This window comes from Panthera tigris, chromosome B3 (assembly GCF_018350195.1).
Source record: "Panthera tigris isolate Pti1 chromosome B3, P.tigris_Pti1_mat1.1, whole genome shotgun sequence".
Lineage (NCBI taxonomy): Eukaryota > Metazoa > Chordata > Mammalia > Carnivora > Felidae > Panthera > Panthera tigris.
In genome coordinates this window covers 48,765,044-48,791,119 of record NC_056665.1, presented here as the reverse complement: position 1 = coordinate 48,791,119, position 26,076 = coordinate 48,765,044, and the positions used below count along the sequence as shown (strand labels likewise).

Sequence of the window (26,076 nt, the reverse complement as noted above, 5' to 3'; positions counted from 1 at the left end):
CAATTCCAACTAAAGTCACCACTTGTTTGTTTTACATTTGCATAGAGAGTTTTATATTATATCCACACCTATTTTAATTAGGTAAATACTCCCTTCAAAAGGTAAAATGTATGAAGAAATATAAACACTGTAAAGTGTTTAGAATATGTAGATGGCCAACAAATTTCCTTCTTAAAATCCTTCTTAAGTTTTTAATTGCTTGGCAAGCTGTTCTTTTCCCAGTATGCATGTCTGAATTAAGGAAGCGCCAAAATAATAAAGCTTTACCATTTATGTGATGGCCCATCTGAAAACTGGTAAGTGAGACTTGTCCAAATGGAAGATTCAAAAATTTAAAAAGGATAGAATGATAAAAGCATGCAGTAAGAATGTTAAAATGTTTTAGAATTTAGTTTTTCTCAGCTAAAAATAAAAATCAGTGTTACAAAAACTAAATTCAGTGTTCCTATGTCCCATTCAGCTTTTCCCTGTCCTTAAGTGGACCCTAGTTATTTATATGGGCCAATTTATTTGTATGTGGGCCGTTTTAGTAGCTGTATACAGGTCTGCTACCTTCAACCAGGTCTTCTTCCAGCGTTTGCTACTCCAGGGTAAGACACACCACCACCAGAAATCTAGTAATCATCTGTAACGATTCTCCCTTCCTTCCCCCTCTCCTTCTCTACATAAACTACCCAGTCCTGTCAAGTTCACCTCCCCTGTATCTTTTGACTGTCCTCTCCTTTCCATCTCAATCCTCAGTGATCTCATCCAGGCTTATTGTCTCTTTCCTGGACCACTATAGAGACCTCCTAGTCTCTGCATTACTCTTACCCATTTCTCCTGGACCAAACCCCTTCTATTCACAATATTCAAAAGTGATCTTTCTGGAATGTGAATCACATGCCCATGCTTAAGATATGCTGATGGCTTCCCAATGCTCTCTGAATAAAACCCCTGAGGCTCTGGGGAGCTCAGTCAGTTGAGCTTCCCACTCTTGATCTCAGCTCAGGTTATGATCTCACTGTTGGTGAAATAGAGCGCAGAGCCTGCTTGGGATTCTCTCTCTCCCTCTCTGCCCCTTTCCCACTCATGCTTTCTTTCTTAAAATAAAGAAATAAGTAAATAAACATTAAAAAAAAAAAAAAAAGCCCTGGGGAGCCTGGGTGGCTCAGTCAGTTGAGCATCTGACTTAGACTCAGGTCATGATCTCACAGTTCGTGAGTTCGGGCCCTGCGTCGGGCTCTGTGCTGACAGCTCAGAGCCTGAAGCCTGCTTTGGATTCTGTCTCCCTCTCTCTCTGCCCCTCCCCCACTCACGCTCTGTCTCTCTTTCAAAAATAAACATTAAAAAAATTGTTTTTAAAAAGCCCAAATCCTTAATAATTTGTTACTTGATAAATATAAATTTAAAATAAACTATATCCTTCTTTCCATTTGTTTCCTTATCATCAGTAGCCTTACTTTCCATCTTCTTTGATAATTTATGATATTTACCTTCTCGGTGTAGGACCTGCCATTCTCCTGCAATCCAGGCCTTCCTGGACGCATACAAGATGGTATACCGTGTGACCACGGTCTCTGGGCCATCAGGGGGTTTCCAAGAAACCAGAGCAGTGTCATCCTCTATCAAGGTCACTTTTACTCCAACCGGTGGGCCTGCTGGGGCTGTGCACACATGTAAAAAATACTGTATTACCAGGATTAAATGGTGATAAACACTCAAATACCCAGTTAATAGATGGATAGTCATGGAAGAGTTAGAAAAACTAGAAACCACTATAAAAAAATCTCAGCATCACAGCTATTACAGATCACTAGTGATAAGGGTAAAATACTATTTTTTTCTTCTTTTTCTGAGAGGTAATTTCATTTTTATAATGTTTAAAACATCATGAAAAAGGATATGGTAGATTCCTAGATGGGGAATTACTGAATCAGAGGGTGTAAGCATGTTTAGGACTTTTGATATTGTTTTGCCAAACTGATAACTAGAAAAGTTTACGATTCCACCAGTAGCAACTGCCCATTAAATATTGAGTCTCATACCCCGTTTAGGTATTGAATTTAAACTACATTTATTACTAAAATGTATAGAATATATATTTAGCTGATCCAGGAAGCCACTGAAGGAAATACTTCTGAGACTAAAATATTTAGTTATTCTCCAAAAAGTTGTGAATCAGTGAGTTTACAGGGCAGACTTTAGACTAATGATTTGTATCTGGGAAAGCAGTAAAATCTTGGGTTTTAGTTGACCCCAGTTTAATATGAACTAAAAGTATGAAGAGCTGGGTTTTGGTACCACATCACATATGGGAATACAGCCAAAACCACAGTAAAGAGGCCCTATGTTCACTGGAGTAAATGTCCTTCCTTTGTTTCTCTCAGCTTAATTAGAACAGAGCCGCAATGGTCCTTATATAGATCATCCATTCCTTTACCTTCATCCTAGAGAAAAGGAAATGCAGTCCCACAGACATGAAATACCTCAGCAAGAGGCACAGGTAAGCTACAGAAATGGTGCTCAGTCAGGGATCACATTCACCGCACTGTGCACATAACCTACCACTCACATTTGCTCTAATGTGGGCTCCTAACATCATTAAATACACTATTTCCTTCCATTTTTAATTATTTGGGTGCAGTCTTGAATAGCACACCTGATTTTAGAAAATTTAATGTTCCCTAAAGAGAGAGGCTAGAATTAAGCCCATCTACTTGTGCAATACATGCGGTAAGAGGAACTTTTTAAAAAATATATACTAAAAAAATAAATTTCAAAAGTTAAGAAACAAAACAAATGCATACAGGTCAACCAAGGTGGCAACGAGGGTAGTATCTTTTTTAAAGCAACACATATATATTTTTACACATTTAGATAACTGTTTTTACCTTCTGGAAGCGTAGAATGGTAGACAACAGGGCTCCAGGGACTGGAAAGCTGATCCACATGCAATCGTACAGCAAATTCATATTTGGTGTTGGGTTCTAGACCCTGAACTAACATGTGAGTTTCTGATCTATAATAACGAGCAATGAAGTCGTTAATGCTGGTAGTGCATTGTTTCTAAAAGATTATCAGTATTTCCAGTCAATATAGGTAAAGCATACTGTTCTTATTTATCACCTCATTTTCTTTAAAACAATTTTTTAGCCTAAAAGAGCAATCTCATTTGACTATTAAAATACTACATTTGGTACTATCCTATATAAATTAGCCTACAAATTGCCTCTCTGAAAGGAAACTAGGAAATTAGCAGTATAGAAATGTCCCAATACAAAATGATTTCCTCTGAAATACTACAAGTCAAATCATTCTTTTTTTAAAGTTTATTTATTTTGAGAGAGAGAGAGAGAGCAAGCATGAGTGGGGGGGGGTAGGGAGGGGCAGGTAGCTGGGGGGGGGGGGAGGGACAGAGAGAGAATCCCAAACAAGCTCTGTGCAGGCAGCCCCTGAGGTGGGGCTCCATCCCACAAACCTTGAGATCATGACCTAAGCTGAAACCGAGTCATACACTTAACCAACTGAGCCAGTCAGGCGCCCCATCAAATCATTCTTTTAAATCATAATGATGGGCATCTTTCTAACTATAACCAAGAAAACAGAATACTCGTTTTATTTTTTGATGCTAGCATAAAAATGGTCTTTTGTTTCTTCCTTTAACTATGCTAACTTTAGCCACTTGAAAGTAATACTAGCTTCTCATCTAATCTTACTGCATGAGGCTGGGGAAACAACAACAAAAAATCATTTACAGAAACTAAATGTCAAAAGATACAGTTTTCAGAACTCGATATGGTAAAGATGCAAAACTCCCAGCCATTTTATAAGTAAGGGAAGTCCTGAGACAATTGCTTTCAGGTAAAGCTTAAGCTGGCCGAAGATGGTAAGAAACAAGTATGAGTGGGGAGAAGAGCAAAGAAAAACACTATTAATAGAAGCTACATACGTTTGAAGGTATAGAACCAAAGAAGCGTTCTGCAGGCCGACAGGGTTACAGCGGATGGTGTAGTTAATTATTTGTGCAGTGGTGAACGCAGGCCTCCTCCAGTGCAGGAAGATGGAAGATGAGGTGTTAGCCTTCGCATAGAGATGGTGGGGTGGTGGTGGAGGAGGAACCATGCGATCACGAACAGCTATTGAAAAAGACAATGTTACTTTACTACATGGCATAAAATTACTATAGAAAGTGGCAAAATGATAAAATCCTAACTCCCCACAATATAAGTTGGCTGTAAGTCTTTCTTCCACTAAAGTGGTTCATAGATACACCTAGAGATGTATCATTTAATTTTCAGCAACTCTTCCATGAGTTAGAGAAGGAATCAAATATTATCAATACTTAGATTGTAAAACAGAAGCACTGAGAAGTCAAACTACCAGCTTGAAACATCCAGAAGGCCAGCAATGGACTTAAAATTAAACCCAAACCCTCTTTAGTAGCAATAAGCCCTAACAGGTCTTAGCACAAGTAAAACTGAACAGAAATTGGAAGAAAGTATTAGCCTCAAGGTTAAAGCAGAAGGTATTCAGGGTTATTTTTCCCAGTTAAATTTCTAATGGTCTTTTGCTTGCAAAAGTAAAATAGGTTCTTATAATTAAATACATCTCACTTAAATATTTATTTTGAGCAGGTACTTGCTGAAGATAACTATGTTAGGCACCATGGAAGATATAAGACCACCAACGATTCCAACTAGTAGTGAGACTTAAATCTACAGAAGGAAGAGGAGAAAAAAGACTGTGGACCATACAGAGTTAAAATGTGCTACCATAACTCTTACTTACACACGCATCCTGGAGTGCTGACTGTCTGGTCTGCCTGATAGCCATCTTCTATGTTGTTGTAAGCCAGTAGCCTCACGTGGTATTTTCTTCTGGGGTCTATAAAGAAACTGACAGGTAATAATTTGGTCCAGCCTTCTAGATATCACCAAAGGTTCTAGAACCTTTCTAGATTTTGGTTCAAAAATCTTCTGAATGCCTCACAGTTTGAGATGTTTTTTTCCTTTCCCTATCCAATATAGTGACTCAGCAATTCACCTTAGTATGACCTTGCTAGTGTGACTATTAGTTATTTAAAATTTTACTTAACCTCATTTCAGATAGTAACATTACCACTATTACTCTTCCTCCTCCTCCTCCTCCTCAACTGACCAGAGACAGATTCTTGATTCTAAAAGGCAACCTGATGGATCACTTATAAGAGGTTATGTGACAAAGAAGTTTTTTGTTTAGTTACTTGAGGGTGGCTAACTTGAAAGCATGGAAATCAAAGTGAGACTATTTCCTCTCAAATGTAAGAAGAAATATAATCGTCATCCCTTGATACCTTTAAAAATTTTCATAACCATGCGTTATTTATCTCAATGTGTGCCCTTTCCAGAATCTGATTTTCAAGCTGACCCCTAAATTCACCAAGAAAGAAGAGCTGGAGCTCCCTCTACTGGTGTTCATTCACAGTCACAATATGAAAACCAAATTCCATCCCATGCACACAAAAACAAAAAAAAAAATTCAGGTTTTTGAGGATATAAATGGTTATACATTTTAAGTGATACATTTTAGAACATATTCAAGAAGTTTAATGATACAAATACATTTCAGTATGACTGTTTATTATAACATTTAATTATAGAATACTTACTTGGGACAAAAATAAACACTATTGAGAAATACTGTATTTTTCTCCCCCAGCTTTGTTGAGGTACAGTTAACAAATAGAAGTTGTATATATTTAAGGTATACAAGGTGATGCTTGACATATGTATACATTGTGAAGTGACTACTACAATTGAACTCATAAACATAGCTACCATCTCACATAGTTACCATTTTGTGTGTGGATGTATATTGAAAACAAGATCTACACTTTTAGTAAATCTCAAGTATATAATACAGTATTGAAAGCTATTATAGTCCCCATGCCATGATAGTACTTAAGATCTCTAGAACCTATTCACCTTACATAAGTGAAACTTTGCACCCTTGAGCAACATCTACCCATGTCCCCCACCCCTGAGCCCCTGGCAATCACCATTCTACTCCCTGCTTCTATGGGCTCAACTGTTTTGGATTCTGCACATTAGTGAAATCATACAGTAATTGTCTTTCTGTGTCTGGTGTATTTCACTATGCATAATATCCTCTAGGTTCGTTCATGTTGTGCAAATGGCAGAATTTTCTTCTTTTTTTTTTAAGGCTGAATAATATTCCATTGTGTACATATGCCATGTTTTCTTTATGCATTCACCTGTCAGAAGACATATAGGTTGTTTTTATATTTTGGCTACTGTGAAAAATGCTGCAGTGAACATAGGGGTGCAGCTACCTCTTCCAAGATACTGATTTCATTTCCTTTTGATATATATCCAGAAGTAGGACTGCTGGATCATATAGTAGTTATATTCCTAATTTTAATGTATTCCTATGTAATACTTGTCTAAATTATAATAAACGCAGAAATACATTCTACATTTCATAAGGGAAAAATCATCCTTTATATACATATCTCCAATGTGGAAAAACTTAGACTAAACGGATAAAAATAATTGTAGAGTGAATTTAAACATTTAAAAATCCAAAAATAAAATGTAAGGTTTATTAAAATTTTCAAAATAATTTAAGAGTTTGTACACTTAAAAACTGATATATTCTAATATTTAATATTAAAATGCATTAAAAGGAGAACAATTTATACAACTTAGAACATTTCTATATTTATTAAAAAGTAGGAAGACTAATATTTGATTATACTAAAAAAATGCTTTTTGAGACATTATCTCATTTGAGTACAACAAAATTCTATAATATATATGTTATTCCCATTCTATAAACCATGGTACCAAGGTATTGACTAGATGTCCAGGGTTACACAAAGCTAAACTAAGATATTTCTATGACCAAGAACATATAGGGTCCTTTAAATTTACACAAATACATGGACTTTTGTCATAACAGGTAAGTCTGTCTCCTTAGAATGAATTTTAAAATAGAAATATTTTAAAACCTTTTATAAAATAATTGCAGAAAACACAGAAATATATTTGGATTTCATTACTCAATGATTTCCAACATTTAGCACTAAAATTCTAAGATTCAAAGATTTCTGTTCAGATTAATGGCTACTTAATTTAATTTAATTTAATTTTTTAACGTTTTATTTATTTTTGAGACAGAGAGAGACAGAGCATGAACAGGGTAGGGGCAGAGAGAGAGGGAGACACAGAATCGGAAGCAGGCTCCAGGCTCTGAGCCATCAGCCCAGAGCCCGACGCGGGGATCAAACTCACGGACCGCGAGATTGTGATCTGAGCTGAAGTTGGCCGCTTAACCAACTGAGCCATCCAGGCGCCCCAATGGCTACTTAATTTTAATCTGTGTTCTTCTTTCCTTCCTCCTAACATACTGCTAAACTCCTTAGTCAACTGAATCCTGAGTGTCATCTTACAAATACTCCCTCTGAAGGGGTACAAATGGAATTCATTTGGCTCTCTGCAGTCTAGTTCTTCAAACATATTTATTGTCTCTACTCAATCAGAAGAGTATCTTTAGGAAAGTCTCCTGGGAGTGGGACATGATGCCAGGAATTAGGAAATACTGAAAAGGAAGGATGGATGAGACAGAGTTTGACTAAAGTAGCTCACATTCTCAAGAAGCCAGACATGGATATGGCCAGCTCTCACAGAAAGCTAATTTTTTTCAAATATTTATTTATTTTTGACAGAGAATGAGAGAGACAGAGAATCCCAAGCAGGCTCTGCACTGTCAGCTCAGAGCCCAATGTGGGGCTCAAACTCACGAACCGTAAGATTACCTGAGCCAAAATCAAGAGTCAGTCGCTTAACCAAGTGAGCTATCCAGGGGCCCCACAAAAAGCTGATTTTGATGAGGGTTATGAGTCTGGGTGGAGAGATTAATCTTTTTTTCCATTGTGCAAACAATCAATCAACACTTCATGAATATTTCTCTTCAACGGTTATTTTTAGTCCTAAAATTGATTTCATTTTCCCTTTTTTCTCTTTAAAAAAACAAGCTGCCTACATTAAATTCTAAACCCCAAATTCACCTTTTCTTGTTGATCAGACAGAAGAGGCCTATGTATCCTGAGAAAATGAAAGAAAAGAGTTGCTCCCTGAACACACCCAGCACCTGTACGACCCACTCAGCATAGACTCTATAACCAGCCAGCATGAGGAGGAGCAGTCTTCTGGTGCCCATCTGGAAATCACCAAGTCACCAGGGCAACCATCTCAGTGCTGGGTTCCTTCCCCTGCTCGTTTCCATGAGATCAGGAAAAGGCAACTTATTAGACTAGCAAACCAACTACATCAGGTGCATGAGATTCCTTTGTATCCACACACACAAAAGTACAAGATCCAGGATAATTTTGCAAACGGTTTTAGCGGAAAAAATTAGAACAGAAGACATACTATGTGGAAAAAAAAATCTAAGAGAGAAAATCCATTTAATGTTTGTTCAAATCTGATCAACTCTTTATGCTTTTCAAAGAATCTCATTTAAAAAAATAAAAGTGACAGGTCGGGGACCATACTGAGCAGTGGGCCATGTGCATTTGCCATGTGCTCCTTCCTGTAAGGCTTTAAGAAATAGGATTCCAACCTCAAAATCTAGTCGCTACATAATTTTGGTTTGTTAATCCAGAGACCCTGGAACAACATGGCCCATTTTTATGCATCATTTGTTAGAAATTTGATGTCATGGACCCAGGGAACCAGAGCCCTCAAATAATAATGTCAAGATGAACATTATCAGGCCATAGAGTTATCAGCTAAGAAAGAAAACAGGACACCTACACAATGAAAACAAAATTAAAGTGAAAAAAAAAACCACAAAACATCTGTTAGGACCAACTTATTAAATATAGTTAAATGCATAAGTAATATACCTTAGCATAAGTAGCACAAGTACTCAAACTCTACAGTTATGAAAAAACCCTCCATTGCATAAAGGACAGAGCAGAGACCCAGGATCAACACTGAAATGACACAGAGAACCAGTTTCCAAGGTCTGCTAACGGCCCTTCTCGAGTCAATCATTGCCACATATGTGGTGCTTGGTTACATGAGACTCAGCAGACTTAGGCTATATGTGGTTTAGGGGGAAAACAGCAGAGTCAGGAAGAGCAGCCACAAAGAATAGTACAGGCCTTCCCAAAACCCAGGGAGGGAAAAAGGAGAAAGGGAGAGAGTTGGTTCCATTTGCTTCAAAACTCAACACAAGGGGCATAAAAACCACTCATGAGAGTTAATTCTTAATGGTCTCAGGAGTGATGGCTCAGATAGGTAGTACTTGGATTTATGGTTAACCTTGCTCAAAGATTTAGCAATATATAGAGATGAAAGATCAAGAAAGAAAGCTCAAATTAACACTAATCTCTAGTGAGTGTCAGCTTAAGTTAACATGACCATGGTCCCAGCCAGAATAACTTGTACCTTTTATTACAAAGTCAACCTTTGGCAGAAAAATGAAGATCTCCTTCCTAAAACATTGTTATGGCTACACCCCTTCTCTTTTCTCCTCTGGCTCTAGGACTTGCCTCACCTTCTTTCCTTTCTGATTCATTCTCACTACCAACCCTTCCACCCTGGTGTGTTTCACATCAGGAGGCATCAGAACCAGAAGTCTGGTCACAGGTATCAAACAAACATTTATCAAGTACCTACTCAAAGTCAGGCACTATACGAAGACTCAAGGATTAGGAAGCCATTTTAATTGCTTTTAATTTCAGTCTACCAGAGTATAGACTGGCAAATGAATATTCTGTATGTATTATTTACTAACCATACAGTCTTGAGCATATTTTTTAGTTTGCTAAGCCTTGTTATTTTCATTTGGAAAATAGAGATATAATCCCTTACAGGGATTTTAAGAGTCCCAAATGAAATTATGCCTATTAAAAACTCTGTACAGTTCCTATAATTACTAAACGTCCAATATTATTGTTGTTATAATAATGAGGAAAGTTGCCCAGGAGAGCAGAAAAGATTCTACCAAGAATGTGGTGCACTTAAACTTGGGAATCATCTTTGTGAAGGTAAATAAATATACAGGCATGGTCGAGAATCCAGAATGTCAATAAATTAGCTGTTAGCAAATATTAATGCTGAGCTCCAACTATTCTCTGTCCTCATTAATATTCCCTGGTTTGGGGAGCAGGAAAAGGCTCCAAGTATGTGTCTGACATGTATTTATGATTGAAAGAGTTATGTTCTGTGTTTATGGTCACTAAGAATTCTTGCTGTTTTGGCAACCATGTCACATGGTATATAACACTCTCAGTTTCAAAACCACCTTCACCCACATCTTTCATGTTAATTTAATACTCTCTCATCTGCTAACAAAGAACCTACCTGATGATATAAATTCTTTGGGAAGCAATGTAATAGATTTCTTCCCTAGTGGAAGAACAGATTGTTTTATGAAGTGGAAATATGGAAGTTTGAGGACTAGCATTACGAACAGCAAACAGATGGAGACAACAAATTCAGTTAATTATAACCAGTTTTAACAATTAGGTATTTATTACCCTCAATGACTACAACTCAGAGCAAGAAAAAAAGTTCAATAAAATGAGACTTGCCATAATGCCAAAATCTTTTAAAGATGTACTGATCAAGGACCTAAAATCCATTCTAAAAGCATATGATTTAACAATAATTGCACATTAATGGTATCTTTAGACATTTTAAGTAACCTTCAAAAACTGTGCTATAATATACCCAATTTTCATTGCATACATGTTCCCAAAGACCACAAAACAACAAAAAACTCAGGTCTTCCAGTGCTTTACCTGAATAACTTGCATTTCTCTTCTCTAACACTAGATGGCATTTATGTGCCGGTATGGAGAGGGATGGCCCCCACTCATCCAGCTAGTGAAGGTGGGAGCCATTCAGGTACCAGCTAAAACTATGAATGAGCAATTCAAAACAGGTATGCATGATATACGGCTGTTGCTTAAGTTTCACCAAATGAAGGCCTGCATGAAATGAAAGGCAATGAAAAGAAAAAAGGGTGCCTTGGATTAGTATTTGTCATATATATGAATATTTCACATGGAGTTTATAAAACCCTGTGAGCTAGGTTATTGCTTTTGTCACCCGACCTCTATAGAGAAGGATGCTGAGACAAACAGAAGACAACTTTCCTAATGACTCAGCGCTACCTGGAAGCTAAGATACAGTCTAGCACAATCCTGACGGTCTGCGCTGTCAGGCCCAGGCTGCCTGGATTCCAATTCTAACTTGGTCACTACTGTGCAACCTGGGGGAAGTTAATTTCTCTCTGTACCTTGGTTAAAATCACCTGTAAGATAGCTATGATGACAATAACACAATCTACCTCTCGAGGCTGTTAGGAAGAGGAAATAAATTTATTCACAAAGTTTTTACAAGAGTGCCAACGTATAACAATAATGTTATACTGATGAAAACATTAATAGTAATAAAATAATTATTATCAGCAACACATAACTCCAAATCACTGCTCCCTCTCAGGGAGAAGGGCAGGCTGGCATAGTGATTAAAGGTACAGACTCTGGAACCAGACTACTTGGGTTTGAATTGAGTTTCCTCATCTGTAAAATGGAAATGGAATGGGTTTATATTTGTAAAAAGCTTTTTAAAATGTCTGGCACTTAGTAGATACTTTTCAGTAATAAATAAATAAATGTAGAGGAGAGGGCTGGTTTGAGAATTAGGGGATTTGGATTTTAATCTTCGATTTTGTGGCTGTGTGGCTTCAAAGGCAGTCTCCTGGAACTTGGTATCCTCACCTTTTTTTTTTTTTAATGTTTATTTACTTTTGAGAGACAGAGAGAGAGACAGAGTGCAAGTGAGGGAGGGGCAGAGAGAGAGGGAGACACAGAATCTGAAGCAGGCTCCAGGCTCTGAACTGTTAGCATAGAGCCCGATGCGGGGCTTGAACTCAGGAACTGCAAGATCATGACCTGAGCCGAAGCTGGACACTCAACCGACTAAGCCACCCAGCCGCCCCTCAGTTTCCTCATCTTTAAGATTAGCAAATTAAAATAATCAGTTTGTTTCAAATTTGTTTCCATAACAGTGTGTTAGGGGAGCTAAGACAAAGGTACAAATAATTATGCAAGACAGGAGAAACTGCTACAAAGAGATCTGTTAAAGCTCTAAGGGAATTCAAAAGAAGGAGAGGTTACTGGTAGGTTTTTTTTTTTTTTAGGAGAGGGAGGCTTCACTGAAGAAGTGCATGTGAGGACAATTTAATTTTTATAGTAAGCACAGGGAGGAGGAGAGAAAGGCCAAGGATAGAATATAAGCAAAGGCTCAGGGACAGGAACATGTGGATCAGGGATGAGTAATGGGGAAGAGTTCAATGAAGGGTGCATGAGTGAAAGTCATGTAGAATAGTTAGGCTAAGGGTAGATCTCAGAGAGCTTTGAGAGCCAGGCTAGCCATTGTGGATTTTGTTATACATACACACAAGATGGCTTGGCTAAATGGAATTGTTGAAAGAAGGGATTAATGAGGAGTCTGAAAGCTCCCAAGTTTCCAGCCTGTGTTGACCAACAGAAATAGAAGAAGATATGCTTGGAGGAGCCAATGACATGCTGAACCAGAGATGCCGGAGGAACCAAGTGGAGGTGACCAGTGGTGTAGGCTGGAGCAAGTAGTAAGGATGGAGAACGACATTCAGCAGTCATGTACACAGAGGACGGGGTACCAAGGAGAGAAGAGACAGCAGGGACTAGAAACCTAGGTGTGAGATAGGAAGTGGTGTTAAGAAGCCATGAGGAAAACCCGGAAGGTATAATATCACAGGAGTTACGAGAAGAAGATTGGTTGGCAATGTCCAGGGCTATGGAGAAGTCACTGAGGGTAAAAGCAATATCTGGTATTTATGTCGTTTAACAGAGTAAATTCATCAGGAAGGGGTGGGGTTGAGGGGGTAGCAGAAAGGAAGCGGTGGGACACTGGAGGCACAGCAATAAAAAGCAGAATGTAAATAAAAATGCATTATCTTCTGATATGCAGTAGCATCAGATACTGAAGAATCTTCTGAAAATAAAAATGTTTACAGTGGTATCTAGCTCTATGTGGTAGCAGAATTTTTGGTTATTCTGGTTCTTATATTTCTACCTGCTCAATAATAAATATGAATTTCTTTGGTAACAATAAAACAGTACTTTATATGTATTATCTTAAATGATCTTATAACAGCCCTATATATTAAGAATTTTTTTTATAGACAAGGATACCTTCTATGTAAGTAAATTAGCTTTCATTTCAAAATTAACCCCTCTTCTATACAGAATATCCAAAAATGTATTTCAAACTTCCCAGATCCTTTAGTATGTTAGAAATAACCAAAACTTGTTTTGATTCTTCAAAATCATCCTTATTAGCATCAATTACTATAGCTTCCATAGCAAAGAGTGGTTGGTTGGTTTGTTTTTAACTTATTTTTGTTGACCTTCAGCTCCAATTCTGCTTCTGGGCCTATTTTCTGAAAAGCCAGGGCCCTATAATCACTAATGTTTGAGAAGCCAGATAGCAAAACATGTCGGAACATGTGTAAATTAAGAGAACACATTCTGACAAATGGCATCACTTCTTACTGAGTGGCTTCATGACTTAAACCTTTTTTGTGACTCACTTCTGGGTTTTAGGTGATCTTTGAAGTAGGCCCGGATGGGGTGGGTGATATTAATATATATTCAAAGTAGCCAAATACACAGAACAAAAACATAATAATCAAGAGTTGTAAATATTAAAGAATAAATTAACTTTAAGAAGAAAACATTTAAGAATTCCAGTCTTATCAGATTTTGATCATTGTTCTGTCCTTAAACTTCTCTAAGTACAAAAGGTAAAAATCAACAGACTCACTTAGGAAGTTTCCACACCATACCTTCTTCCAAACACTATGGAGGCCAAATGTTCTCTGATGGAAGATAAACTCAGACAGTAAAACTGACAGACATCAATTCAAACTTTAGTGTTTTGAAACACTAACATTTCCAGAAGTCTGGTCTCCTGGAAAATGCATAATAGAAAACCATTATTTACAAAGTATTTAGCTGTGGACCAACAGAAGGAGAGAGTGTTGGCATCATGAAAACCAGGCCTGTTTGCTTGAGCTGTTGTGTTGGTGAGGTTCCAGAAGGCTTCAGAAGAGCCAGGCCAGAGTGGACAAGTCCAGGGTAGATAAACGAAGCGAACACCTGAGGTCAGGACCATGAAAAAACGTTTACCTGACATAAATAAATACACCTCTGACATCATTTCTAAATTTCAAATATGAGTAAGACTTAATGAATTTTATTCCCCATTCTTCTAGGAAAAACTGATCAGGTGGTGGGGAAAATAATTTTCCTGAGACCAAAGGAAGATAAAACAACTTCATCTACTTTGGGACAGTCCCTGTCACTTGGCTCAGGTTAGACGTGGAACACATTTGATACAATGTCTTAGGAAAATACAAAGCATTATTTTAAACATCGCCATGCACTACCTTAAATGATTTACGTAAAATACCACTAAAGAAAGCTTTGCTTATGTTAGCCACAACGTGTCACATTTAAGATGGCTTTAGAGTATTAAAAAAGTGTATCAAATAAATTAGACTATATATGCAGAGGTAAGCAGCAATCTGAAAATTTGCTGATGTAAAGTCACTGCATGTGAAGTCTGGAAATGTTGAATCAGGAAATGCTCAGAATAAGTGACAAAGGTGAAATTCTGAAGGATGAAGCCTAGTGTCTGGCCCGATGTACATTTTTAATTTAATCTTTTGTGTTACAAGGTTTTGTGCAGGCCTTTCCAGGGCCATTGTTCCCCTGTGGTCTGACTGGAGAGCCCCTTGGTCAGGCTAGCCAGGGTGACTGCACTGCCCCCAAGCCTGTCCCTCCAACACAATACCCCCCATATAATTATTCAGAGAAGAGGCCAACAGTATGACTGCTGTGACACCTGGGTCGTGGCCTCTGACACAGGATCTGGGGCCAGCCCAAGTCTGGTCCAGCAGCAGAGGAGCAGGAAAAATGCTAAGGGGGATGGGTGGGAAAGGAAAGCAGAGTGAAATACTCTGCTTTAAAATGTGATGTTTAAACACACAGTAACAAAAACACAAATCACATGTGAAGAATGTGATTCACCTTCAAGTTATCCAAACGTTGTTAGGTTTGTACATGTTTCTCCCATCCGAGAAACTGAGGGAGAAACCCTAGGGACATGAGACGAGCAGGCCTCTTTCAAGCGGGAATTCTTTGTCTTCTGTCATCAAAGTTAATTCATGGAAAAAGTTAATTCGTGGTGGTTAAAACAATGCCTGACAGGAGGGTGCTATACGCTGATTTAAAAACAGAGGTTTTCAGCTAAAAAAAAACAACTATAAGTTTTACTTTAAGCCTTGATTAAAAATTTCATCCTCCTTTTGTTTATAAACTGAATCTCTGTAAGGCATTGTTAATGATAAACATTTTTCCTATCACATTATAAATTTAAAGGAGTTTTATTATGCTCACTATGCTGAAATGTTGTAAGTCTGCCCTGTGATAATACAGAATATTTGAGTGTAAAATGACACAACAGCAGATGGAGTGGGCGCTCCCCCACTCTCCAACCTACCCTGCATGTTCTGGGTAACACCCTTCTGTGGAAGCTGATGGTAGAGTATTTGTCTAAACCTGAAATGACTCAGTGCCTTTTGTTCTGCCCCCCTGAAGGGCCTTAAGACAAATAACACCTCTCACTCCCAGTGAAAACATCCCCTCTCCTACTGAGTGTAGGATAATTTAGAAGAAAGTTCTTTGTACATGACATTTGAGAATCCGTTTCCTACCAAAATAAGTATACCCTATTGATAATCTCTATTTTAAAAACCTTCCCCCGCTCCCCAAAGACTGGGATTGTTTTGCAAAATCCAGAAGCAAATGGCTTTTTCGATCATACTTTGTTCACTAATATTTTGTTCGTGTTATTTTCTGAACATGCGATTTCATTTTTATACATCTATCAGGCTTTCAAGACTTCTTGTAACAACTATTTTTCATTTTTGACAAATGCATTACTTGAGGCTGTCTGGATAAGAAGTACTTGGTGCTGAAGATTCCTACCTGGATGTTGCCATGAACGTTGCTGATTTACATCCAAACCCTGAAAAATGAATCTCCCACAAACACGGTTTTTGATCTTTTATGTTCTTTTCTTATGATACCCCTTTCCCTTTATGAATCCCTGCAGAAGAAAGGCACCTCATTGGTCCAATTTTGCAAGATGAGACAGCAAAGCCACCACATCATCAATTAATGGAATGATGTCAATGGTTGATACTTCCTTTGGGGTGGGGAGGAGAAAAAGGAACACTTCAAAAGAGCAGCGGCTTCACGGTCCCCAAATTTATGATAGCTTTATGTGAACAGTACTAATGAGGCTGGTCCTTTAAGTCCTGAATAACTTAAAAATGAATAAAATGGAGGGGCTCCTGCCTGGCTCAGTTGGAGCATGCACCTTTTGGGTTGTGAGTTCAAGCCCCACATTGGGCATAGAGCTTGCATTTTTAAAAAAATTTAAAAAATTTTTTAATGAATAAAAAGCAGTAATTGCTGATTATAAGAATTTATAAATATAAGATAAAAATGTCTTAGAATGGTAGAGTAGATGCAGCCTCCTAGGACAACTTAAGGGGCTGTAAAATTTACAAATAAAGTTTACTTAAGAAAATGAAACAAATTCCTTTAATCATGTTGCTATTTCTATCCCGAGCAATTCTTATACTAAAAACATCCAAGTACTTGACTTCTGATACTGTACTCGGCTTGGCATTTGTTTAAGTAGCTGCTCTGTCTGCCAGCACACTCACGCTGTCTGTCTCACATACATCACTGCCTTACAAACAATATTTTTATAGACTGACAGAGAGAGCCTATTCATGACAACCAAACTTCCCCTGAAGCCACGAAATAAATTTCCTTCCAGGACTAACATTTCTCTGTTTCACTGTCATGGGCTCGCCATGCCATTTTGACCCTTTTGTGAGGCAACATGAAAATACCATCTATCATCTCCTGAACCACGGCGACTTGGTCGGAGGTGCACAGTTTCATTGCAAAAACATCTGTGGTTTGATAATCATTCATCCAAATCTCAGCCCTCAGCAGTAAAAAGCATGCTTACAAGATGGGAAGGATGCAGGTAGACAGCTTGAAACCAATCTTAAATTTCTTCTCAAGTGGGAAATGCAAGCCAGCGAAGTATCGGCCTCATCAATCATAGTGATAAAACACAATTGTTATTTATGTATGCCTCCTTTAGAATTCACAAGAAGCACTGTTACAACAATTTATTTAAACTTTGCTGAATGTATCACTCTGAAATCAATGTTAGCAGATAAGGGAATTCTGGGAGTTTTTTGATACAAGCAGGTGTAGGTCATTACCATGTTAATTGCCTATAAACAGCCTACTCAAATTTTATATAAGCCTTAAATCTTTCAGGTATTAAGACACTGAAGATCACTGAGGTACTGGAAAGTAGTCACTGTATCTTAAAATGGTTTTCAACACATATAATAGAGAATCTCAAACAACTGAGCATACAGAGTTAAATCAGAAGGATTTTCTGATAAATAAAACATGAACAGAAGATCCAAGGTTTCTTATATTTAATATCTGTTATTTCAAACAATATCTATTGTTTTAACCATGTGCATAGTCATGATAAACACATCCCTAATTTGGAGAAACTGATTAAAGATTAAAAACAGAATACTGGGCATGTTTTACCTTTTAAGTTATTTTTTAAACATTTTGATGATATGCTTTATTATTCTCTTACTTGTATGTGCAAGTAAGTGAACACACACATTTTCTTTTGTTGAGCCATCATACTTCACACCTAAATACTTGGACATGCTTCTCCTGAGGGCAAGGACATTCTCTCCTACATAACCATAGTACCATTATTAGGTCCAACAAATTTAACAATAACACGATTTAATCTAATATAGAACTCATTTTTGAATTTCCCCAATTGCTTCCAAAGTGTTCTTTAAAATGCTCCCTTCCCACCAACACAACTGAGAGTCACATACCGCATGTCATTATCTCCTTCATCCAGAATCGCTGCTGTCCTTTTCCTACCTTTCCTAACAACGACTCTTTTGCAGAATCCAGTGTAGATGTTTTGGAGAATATCTCACAAACAGGGTTTATCTACTTGTTTCCTCATTAGATTCAGACTCAACGTTTTCTTTTTTTGGTAAGACTACTACATCAGTTAGATTATGACTTTTTATTAGGACAATAAAAAAGAGAAAAGCACATATTTTGAAGATTCTTGAAAGATTTCTAGAAATATCTGATTTTTTTATAAAACAAAAAAGCTTATTCATTTATTTTTTTATGGGTAATTGGGTTTTTTTTTTTATTAGTATTTTAATTTACACCCATGTAGTTAGCATATAATGCAACCATGATTTCAGGAGTAGATTCCTTAATGCCCCTTACCCATTTAGCCCATCCCCCCTCCCACAACCCCTAGAAATCTGATACTTTCTATATAAGTAATGCAAATGCAGATTTCTTTTCTAAAAAAAAAATTCTCAATGAGTCACACTGAACTGCCAATTTGTAATATGCACACAGTATGGGAATAAAGCATACAATGAACCAGGGCCACACAAGTGTGCCAGTGAGTCAACGTGGGAAAGAGAATATAATTAATACAATCCCTGTAATTTCTCAGAACAGAAATGTGCATTAGCAAAATGAGAACAAGTGTCTCCTTACTTCTTAAAGTTTCCAGAGGTTTGAAACGTAGTATCTATAGTTTTGTGGAGTCAGAATTGAGGCCCATCTGCCAAGATTTTTCTTCTGAGACAAAAGGTCATTTTATGAAAAGAATGGGAATGTATTCAAGAAAGGGAAACACACTAAAACCACCCTAATTGGCCATCCAGATGGAGAAAGGTGAAAGTTCAAAAAAATTATTTTAATTGTTTCCTCCACTAATATCTCTAGATCATTCAAAACCCTATAACTTGTCAAATGATGCTAGAAGCCACAGGAATCTTCTTTCCTTATTATGTTAGGCCCTTGTCAAGCATAAATTATATGGTTTCGATACAGATTCATAGAGAATCTCCAACAATTTGAGTATATAGAGTTTTTCTGGAAATACTGCATTTTGGGAATTTAATTAATATATTATTATTTCTTTTTATCAAAAATTTTGTTTTAATGTTTATTCATTTTTGAAGGAAACAGACAGAGTGAGCAAGCAAGGCTGAGCAGAGGAGGGGCAGAGAGAGGGAGACAGAATCTGAAACAGGCCCCAGGCACAGCCTGTCAGCATAGAGCCTGATGTGGGGCTTGAACGCACCAACTGTGAGATCATGATCTAAGCTGAAGTCACTTAACCAACTAGCCACCCAGGCACCCCTATTACAATTTTCTCTGAAACAGGCTCCAGGCTCTGAGCTGTCAGCACAGAGCCCGATGCGGGGCTCGAACTCACCAACTGTGAGATCATGATCTGAGCCGAAATCAGACACCTAACCAACTGAGCCACCCAGGTGCCCCTATTACAATTTTCTTCTAATAATTAAAATATCCTATGCCCCATAGCTAGCAGTGTTTGTGGTTTGTTTTGGTTGCCAGGAAGCTCACAGCTAAACTTATAGGCATTTCTAGCGACCTTATGGCATGCAATAAAGAAGCCAATATCCTGGTTTCATCGGTTTTCCAACTTTTACTTACCTTTGCTCCAATTGATTCACGTAGGTATAGTCAATTAAAAAAATACTGTTTTTTTCTCATTAGGATCAAATATTTGTTACAGAAAATTTATAAAACTCAGACAAGCAGAAAAGAGGAAATAAAAATAAAATATCCTAATACCAGAACCCAGATAGCACTTTTAACATTAGGTTGTAGGTTATTTTCATTCCCCTTTCTATTCATATACACACATACAAAATATTTTTTTTATTTATAGCCTGCTTTTTCCACTTAATATACTGTGAACAAATATTCATGTTATTAAATATTCTTCTAAAATATTCCTTTAAATATCCACATTTATCCAAACTGTATGGATGTACCACAGTTTATCTTACTAAACCTCTGTAGCTGAATATTTAGGTTTTATCCAGCTTTTCACAATTACAAATGACCCTGCAGTGAACATCCTCACGGTTAAATTTTTTTTTTAACGTTTATTTTTTGAGAGACACAGAGAGACAGAGTGAGAGAGGGAGGGGCAGAGAGACAGAGGGAGACACAGAATCTGAGGCAGGCTCAGAGCCTGACATGGGGCTTGAACTCACGGACTATGAGATCATGACCTGCGCCAAAGTCAGACATTCAATCGATGGAGCCACCCAGGTGCCCCAAACATCCTCGTGGTTAAATGTTTGTGCATGTTCATTATTATTTTATCATGATAGGTGTCTACTAACGGAATTACTCTTTTAAGAGTATGCATATTACAGCCCCCTCCTTTGGTGTTAGTCAGTCATGCCTAAAAAGTTGTGAATCAATTTACACTTTTACTACTATGAATGTTGCTTAATCCCAAACCCTTACAAACACGGAGCCTTATGTCACCGATTCGTTTTTTTATTTAGTTGAATTTTGTGTTTCTGTATCGAGTCACTCCAAATCTTTCTTCAAAAAGGTACAGGAGATACATACATTTGAAATGATGACTCATTGCTTCTCGGCCTTTTGGCTACGATCAGGTGTGTGAAATAATGACTCTAGATAGATATATTTATACAATCTCCCAGAGAGATGCATACACTGTGGTAATCAGGCAAAATGTGCTGCCTATAGTCTGCACAGGCTTCTTAAGTTATCATTAACATCTTGGCATGCCGAGAAAGCTAAGATGCCATTTTAACCTTCACCTGAAGCAAGAGTTCTAGTTTCTATATTAATCCAAGGTAAGGATCAGTGGAGTCCGTTATCTTGGCTAATGCAAGAGGCCTCCACTTATGTAGGGCAGCCTACGTTGTCTGGGATGTTACCCAAAGTCTTTCAAGATTTCAAGTATTTTAAGATATTTGAATAGAAATATTTATAAAGAGTAGAAAAATATGTAAAATTTCAATAAACTCTATCAGGATTATGTTATCACACCAGCTTATCCAAATCAACTGATAAATCAGATTCTTTAGATAGTAACATACTCCAGTATTTAGCCTCTTCTGATGATTCAGTCCATGACTATCGTTTATGCTATGTCTTCTTTAATTCTTTCATTATCCCATCAGGGTCCTTCACCCAGTTAAACTGTTATCCTTCAGATATCAATGAAACATCAGTTTGTCAGGGAAATCTACCCTAACCTCCACCCTCATGCTATTTAGTGACCGCTATAACATGGTCTTATAACTCCCTATGCTTTTCCATCACAGCGCTTACTAAAGCTTGTAATTATGATTTCTGTGGTGATTTGGCTATTTCCTCTTCTAGACAGTATAGCTTTATAGCTGGGTACTTAGAAATACCTGATTCAGTAAGTTAGAACAGTGGTCTCCAAATCTTTTTATTTCACCTTCCAACAGTAAAATATTTTTCTAGCATGCATATTTATAACATATATACCTTTATTTATAACATATACACGTATTACTGTCCTGATATACTATGCATGTTATGAAATAAACACATGCAAATATTTTTAAAGGATAAGCTACCAAAATATTTCCTCCTGTAATGGCCTGTCTTACAGCTCCCATCTACCTTATGGAGTGTGTAATTAGTACAAAGCTTAAAATTTTATTTGCATTAACTAAGTTTTTTTTTTAAAGAACAGGCTTAAAACAAAAACAAAACAAAACCAACAAGTACAATTACAGCTTTACAACTAATTTTTTTTTTCTATCCACCCTGAAGTTTCTTTCATGTGCTAATGGTGGTATTTAAAAAACCTCTTCTCCTTTAACTTACTTAGATCTTTAAGGACCTCACACATTTAAAGACTTTTTACATTCACCAGAAACTTCCACAGTGGTCTGAGGGCTGACAAACAGTATGATTAATGGACAGTATTGATTTAATTTTCTACAAGAGTTTTCTGTTCTATAAGGAAAATTGTTCGTAATTCACGTCAAACTTTTTGCCATGTTTACAGATTCTTAAAAATAGAATAGAAAGCGTAGTGAAGTTTTTCCTTCATTCAAAAAACACCATTTGAAAGTTCTGGCCTATAAAACAATCAAGAGCTGATCAATGGCTAGGAGTATCTTCCTAAGACCAAGGAAACTGCTTTTATTTGTCACCATGTTAATGAGGTTTTACCAGCACATACTGAAAGGAAACAGGAAATAAAACAGTAAATCAGTTTAATAAAGAAGCTTCAAAACATAAATACAAAGTGTTGTAGAGAACAATGGTATATTTTACAAGAAAGATACATAAAGATTCAGTATAAAGTTTCTAGTTAAAAACCATTAAACAGATGTGAAAGTCTTTAGATAGTAAATTATTAAGGTTTCTTCAAATGTCTTAGCAAAAGGAACCAAACTAAAATTTCTTTTTCTGGAGACAAAGAGTGGGACTAATTTTGTTCTCAGGGACTTTTTATACTTTGTATCTGAAGAAAAACTTAACATATAAGAGCAAAACAACTACTGATTCTCATTCTCATCCATATTTTGATAGTACCTTTAAAAAAAAGAAAGTCTTCTGCTGTTTCGCTTTCCTTAAAGGACAGATATTTCAAATGGAAATTTAATTTAAGGGAGTCAACACGCAGGGATCTTTGCTGGGTAGAAAAGGAGACAAAGAAGGATGCTTTGCCCAGGGCATCCCTGACTCAAACTATTCTAACATCAGACCCCAAACTTAAATGACATGAGACTCAAAACTGGAAACACATCACGAATGGTATTTCACTTTATAGACTAGTAAAAATAAAACAACACACTGCCACTTGAAATAATGGAACTTCCTTATCCTGCTTATTTTCTCCATCTCCACAGGAGCCTTACTTTAGGGCTCTTTTCAGTCAGGCATGTGAACGAGCTCCACAAGTACTGTAAATCTTTACCCAGAGCCAAAGGTCATAGGGTTATCTGTGCTATGTAGTTTTAGGCTAGATGATTTTCTTTACTCTTTTCTTTCTTTCTCCTTTTTTTAAAGCAGGAAAACAAAACAAATGCATATTAATCAGAGCAAGCTAATTTAGGTACTAAAAAAGTTCCTCTTCTACAGATAAACTGCTTTCTCAAGAATCCACTAAATATCAACTTTTCAGGCATTCTACAAAGAGAAACCAGATGTAACAGAGCCCCCCTCCCCACCTCCATTGTCTGCTAGAAAACTTGCCACACAGCTGCTAAAGCAGTAAAACAACTTCAAACCTACATGCATTTCGTTCTTGGGGGAAAAAAAAAACCAACAACTTGGCTTTATCTTAAAAAATAAAGGGTGGGGGGAGTAGCTGTTTATCAGTTTTGTTCACAAATTACACTGCATTTAAAAACAAGACAGATGTTTTTCACAGAGTGTACATGTTTTAGAGCATTTTGGAGAGCTGATGACTATTCAAGACTCAGAATATAAAAGCCCAGGAAAAATCATCAACATTCTTTTCTCAATTATTTTTAGGGGTTTGATATGGAAAGGTGAACTTTATTATTTTTTTAAAGATGGTAAAAAATATTTAAGAAAATGCAGGCATTTATTGCAGCCTTCCGTCTCTCTCTCTCCAAAATGATCTTTCTAAAGTGAGAAATAAAATTGTTTGGTATAACATCCCATAGGATGCCATCACTACAATTCTGATACAGTACAATATACAACAAAAGAATATAAGGCACTGATTCTTTCAGGAGGCACTGTCATTTTAATGCTTTTCACCATCCTCCGAATTTAAGGGGCAAAAATGCAAATTATGGTAGTAGTGCTATTGCAGTGTAAAATATCTTCTGTAATTTGTTACAAGATTGAGTTTGGAATTTGCCAACTATACTTCTCCCATGACACAGCAGCAATGATTTACCTGATCTTCTTTGCTTCTTTCTTATTTAAAATTCCTATTTTTTTTTTTGTGGCAAGTAAGAGAAACTGATAAATGTTCAGAACTGCACCAAATTAAGATTCTAAATATGACCTTATCTATATGGAAACTATACAAAGAATTTCAGTTTCCCAAGGTCTAGGAAGGTGATTTTTAAAAAGGACTGCACTCAAAGTGATTAACACAGAAAATGAGAATGTTCAAAGTTTCACGTATTAAGAGAAATTTCAATGAGATTTGTTGGATGTACCTCACTTTCCTGAAAATGACCTAATGCCCTTTGCTTTATAGCTATGCTGACAGAGGTTTCTTCTGCTTAAGTTTTTTTCTCAGTTTCTTTCAAAGTAGCTAAAGCCAGAAAGATGCCAGGTCTCTTGGAGCAGGACTGCATCAGTATGCAGCCTTAATTCCAGCTGTACACTAATTCCCCATTTCAGATCTTCTGAAATCTAAACATATATTAAGCTGCTACAATAGTATACCAACCTCAACTCAACATGATCAAAACTCGACTCAGTATCTCCCACTTCCCCAAACCTGGTCTTAATCCTGAAAGCCCTACTCCAATTAAAGTTCCATCCACCCAGAGCACTTGGGAATCATTCCAACCTATTCCTCTCCTTAATCATATTTATAAAGAGCTACTAGTTACTGAGCACTTAGTCTGTACCAATACAATGTGCTGAGGGTTCCACATACACTAGCACATTTAATCCCCAACATCCGAGACATTTACAGCAAATTGAGGATCATGAACGCAGAGTGACTTCACCATGATCACATTCCGGGTGGGTGGGGAGCTAGGACTCAAATTCTGGCCATCTGATCTCAAAACCCAGGCTTCTATTTTAATTTCTAAATGTATATACACTTAAGCTGACCTTTTTTGGTGTACAGTTTTACTTAACAGATGTACAGATTTGTTAACCTCCACCACAATTTGGGTACAGAATTCCATCACATCAAGAAACCCTTTTGTGGTTCCCCTTTGTAGTTAAATCCTGCCCTTACCTCTACTCTATAGCAATCACTAATCTAATTCTGACTTTTCAAAGATGTCATATAAAGGCAACCATGCAGATTACAACCTTTTGAGACTGGCCTCTTTCACTCAGTATAATGCCATTGAGATTCACCCACAAATTGCTGCAAGCAGCAATATAGTTCATTGCTTTTTATTGCTGCATATTTCAATTGTATGAATATACTGCAGCTTGTTTATCCATTCACCCATTGAAGGACACTGATTGTTTCCAGTATTTGGGGTGTAATGGAGCTACACACTTGTGTATAGGTTTTTGTGTGAACATACATTTTCATGTTTCTAGAGGAAAGACGTAGGATGGGACTTCTGAGTCATATGACACAGACATACTTCACTTACAAAAAAAGGTACTAAACTGTTTTCCAGAGTGGCTGTACCATTTTGCATTCCTTCAATAATGCGTAGGACTTCCAGGCATCCTGCATCCATGTCAGCACTTGTTATTGGCAGTTTTGGCATTTAAACATTTTTCAGTCATTTTAATAGGCATGTAGTGGTAGCTTATTATAGTTTAAATTGTTAAATTTTCATTTACTTCCCTAAAGGCCAATGATGCTGAATATCTTTTCATAGACCCCTTAGGTGTCACTACTGTATCTGAAGTCCTCCCATCAGGCCATAGGGAGCCATAGGTAACCAGTTAAGTCCTAACTGTTCTACGTCCAAAACAACTTCAGTCTGCCTTATGTCCAATAAAGTACTGCTTTAGCTCACATTCTCACCATCGTAGATTATTTCAACAACCATCATATTGTCTTCTGGCCCTTACTCACTGCATTTTCTACACCTATCCCCAACACTGTCATTACCATTTAGCTTTCTAAAACAAGCCATGTTCTTCTATTCTCATTTAAAAACTTTTGATGGTTCCTCATTGCTTGTGTTGTAGGACAAAGACCAAATCAATTATTAGGGTACACAGGACTCTTAAAACATGGGTCCTGTTTAACTCTATGGCTTCAGTCTCTACACCTCCTACCTATGTAACCCCTGCTTTAGCCATAAAACCACCAATGAGGCTAC

General features: G+C 37.1%; 1 protein-coding gene across 1 annotated transcript in view; it reads right to left on the bottom strand.

Moving 5' to 3' along the window:
- PRTG (protogenin) overlaps nt 1-26,076 on the bottom strand; it is a 123,346-nt gene that overhangs the window by 12,965 nt on the left and 84,305 nt on the right. The window contains exons 12-15 of the mRNA XM_042988802.1: nt 4,771-4,866; nt 3,932-4,118; nt 2,874-3,001; nt 1,476-1,646 (exon numbers count right to left, since the gene is read on the bottom strand). Of these exons, the coding sequence (XP_042844736.1) occupies nt 1,476-1,646; nt 2,874-3,001; nt 3,932-4,118; nt 4,771-4,866 (582 nt within the window). The remainder of the gene's footprint in view (nt 1-1,475; nt 1,647-2,873; nt 3,002-3,931; nt 4,119-4,770; nt 4,867-26,076) is intronic.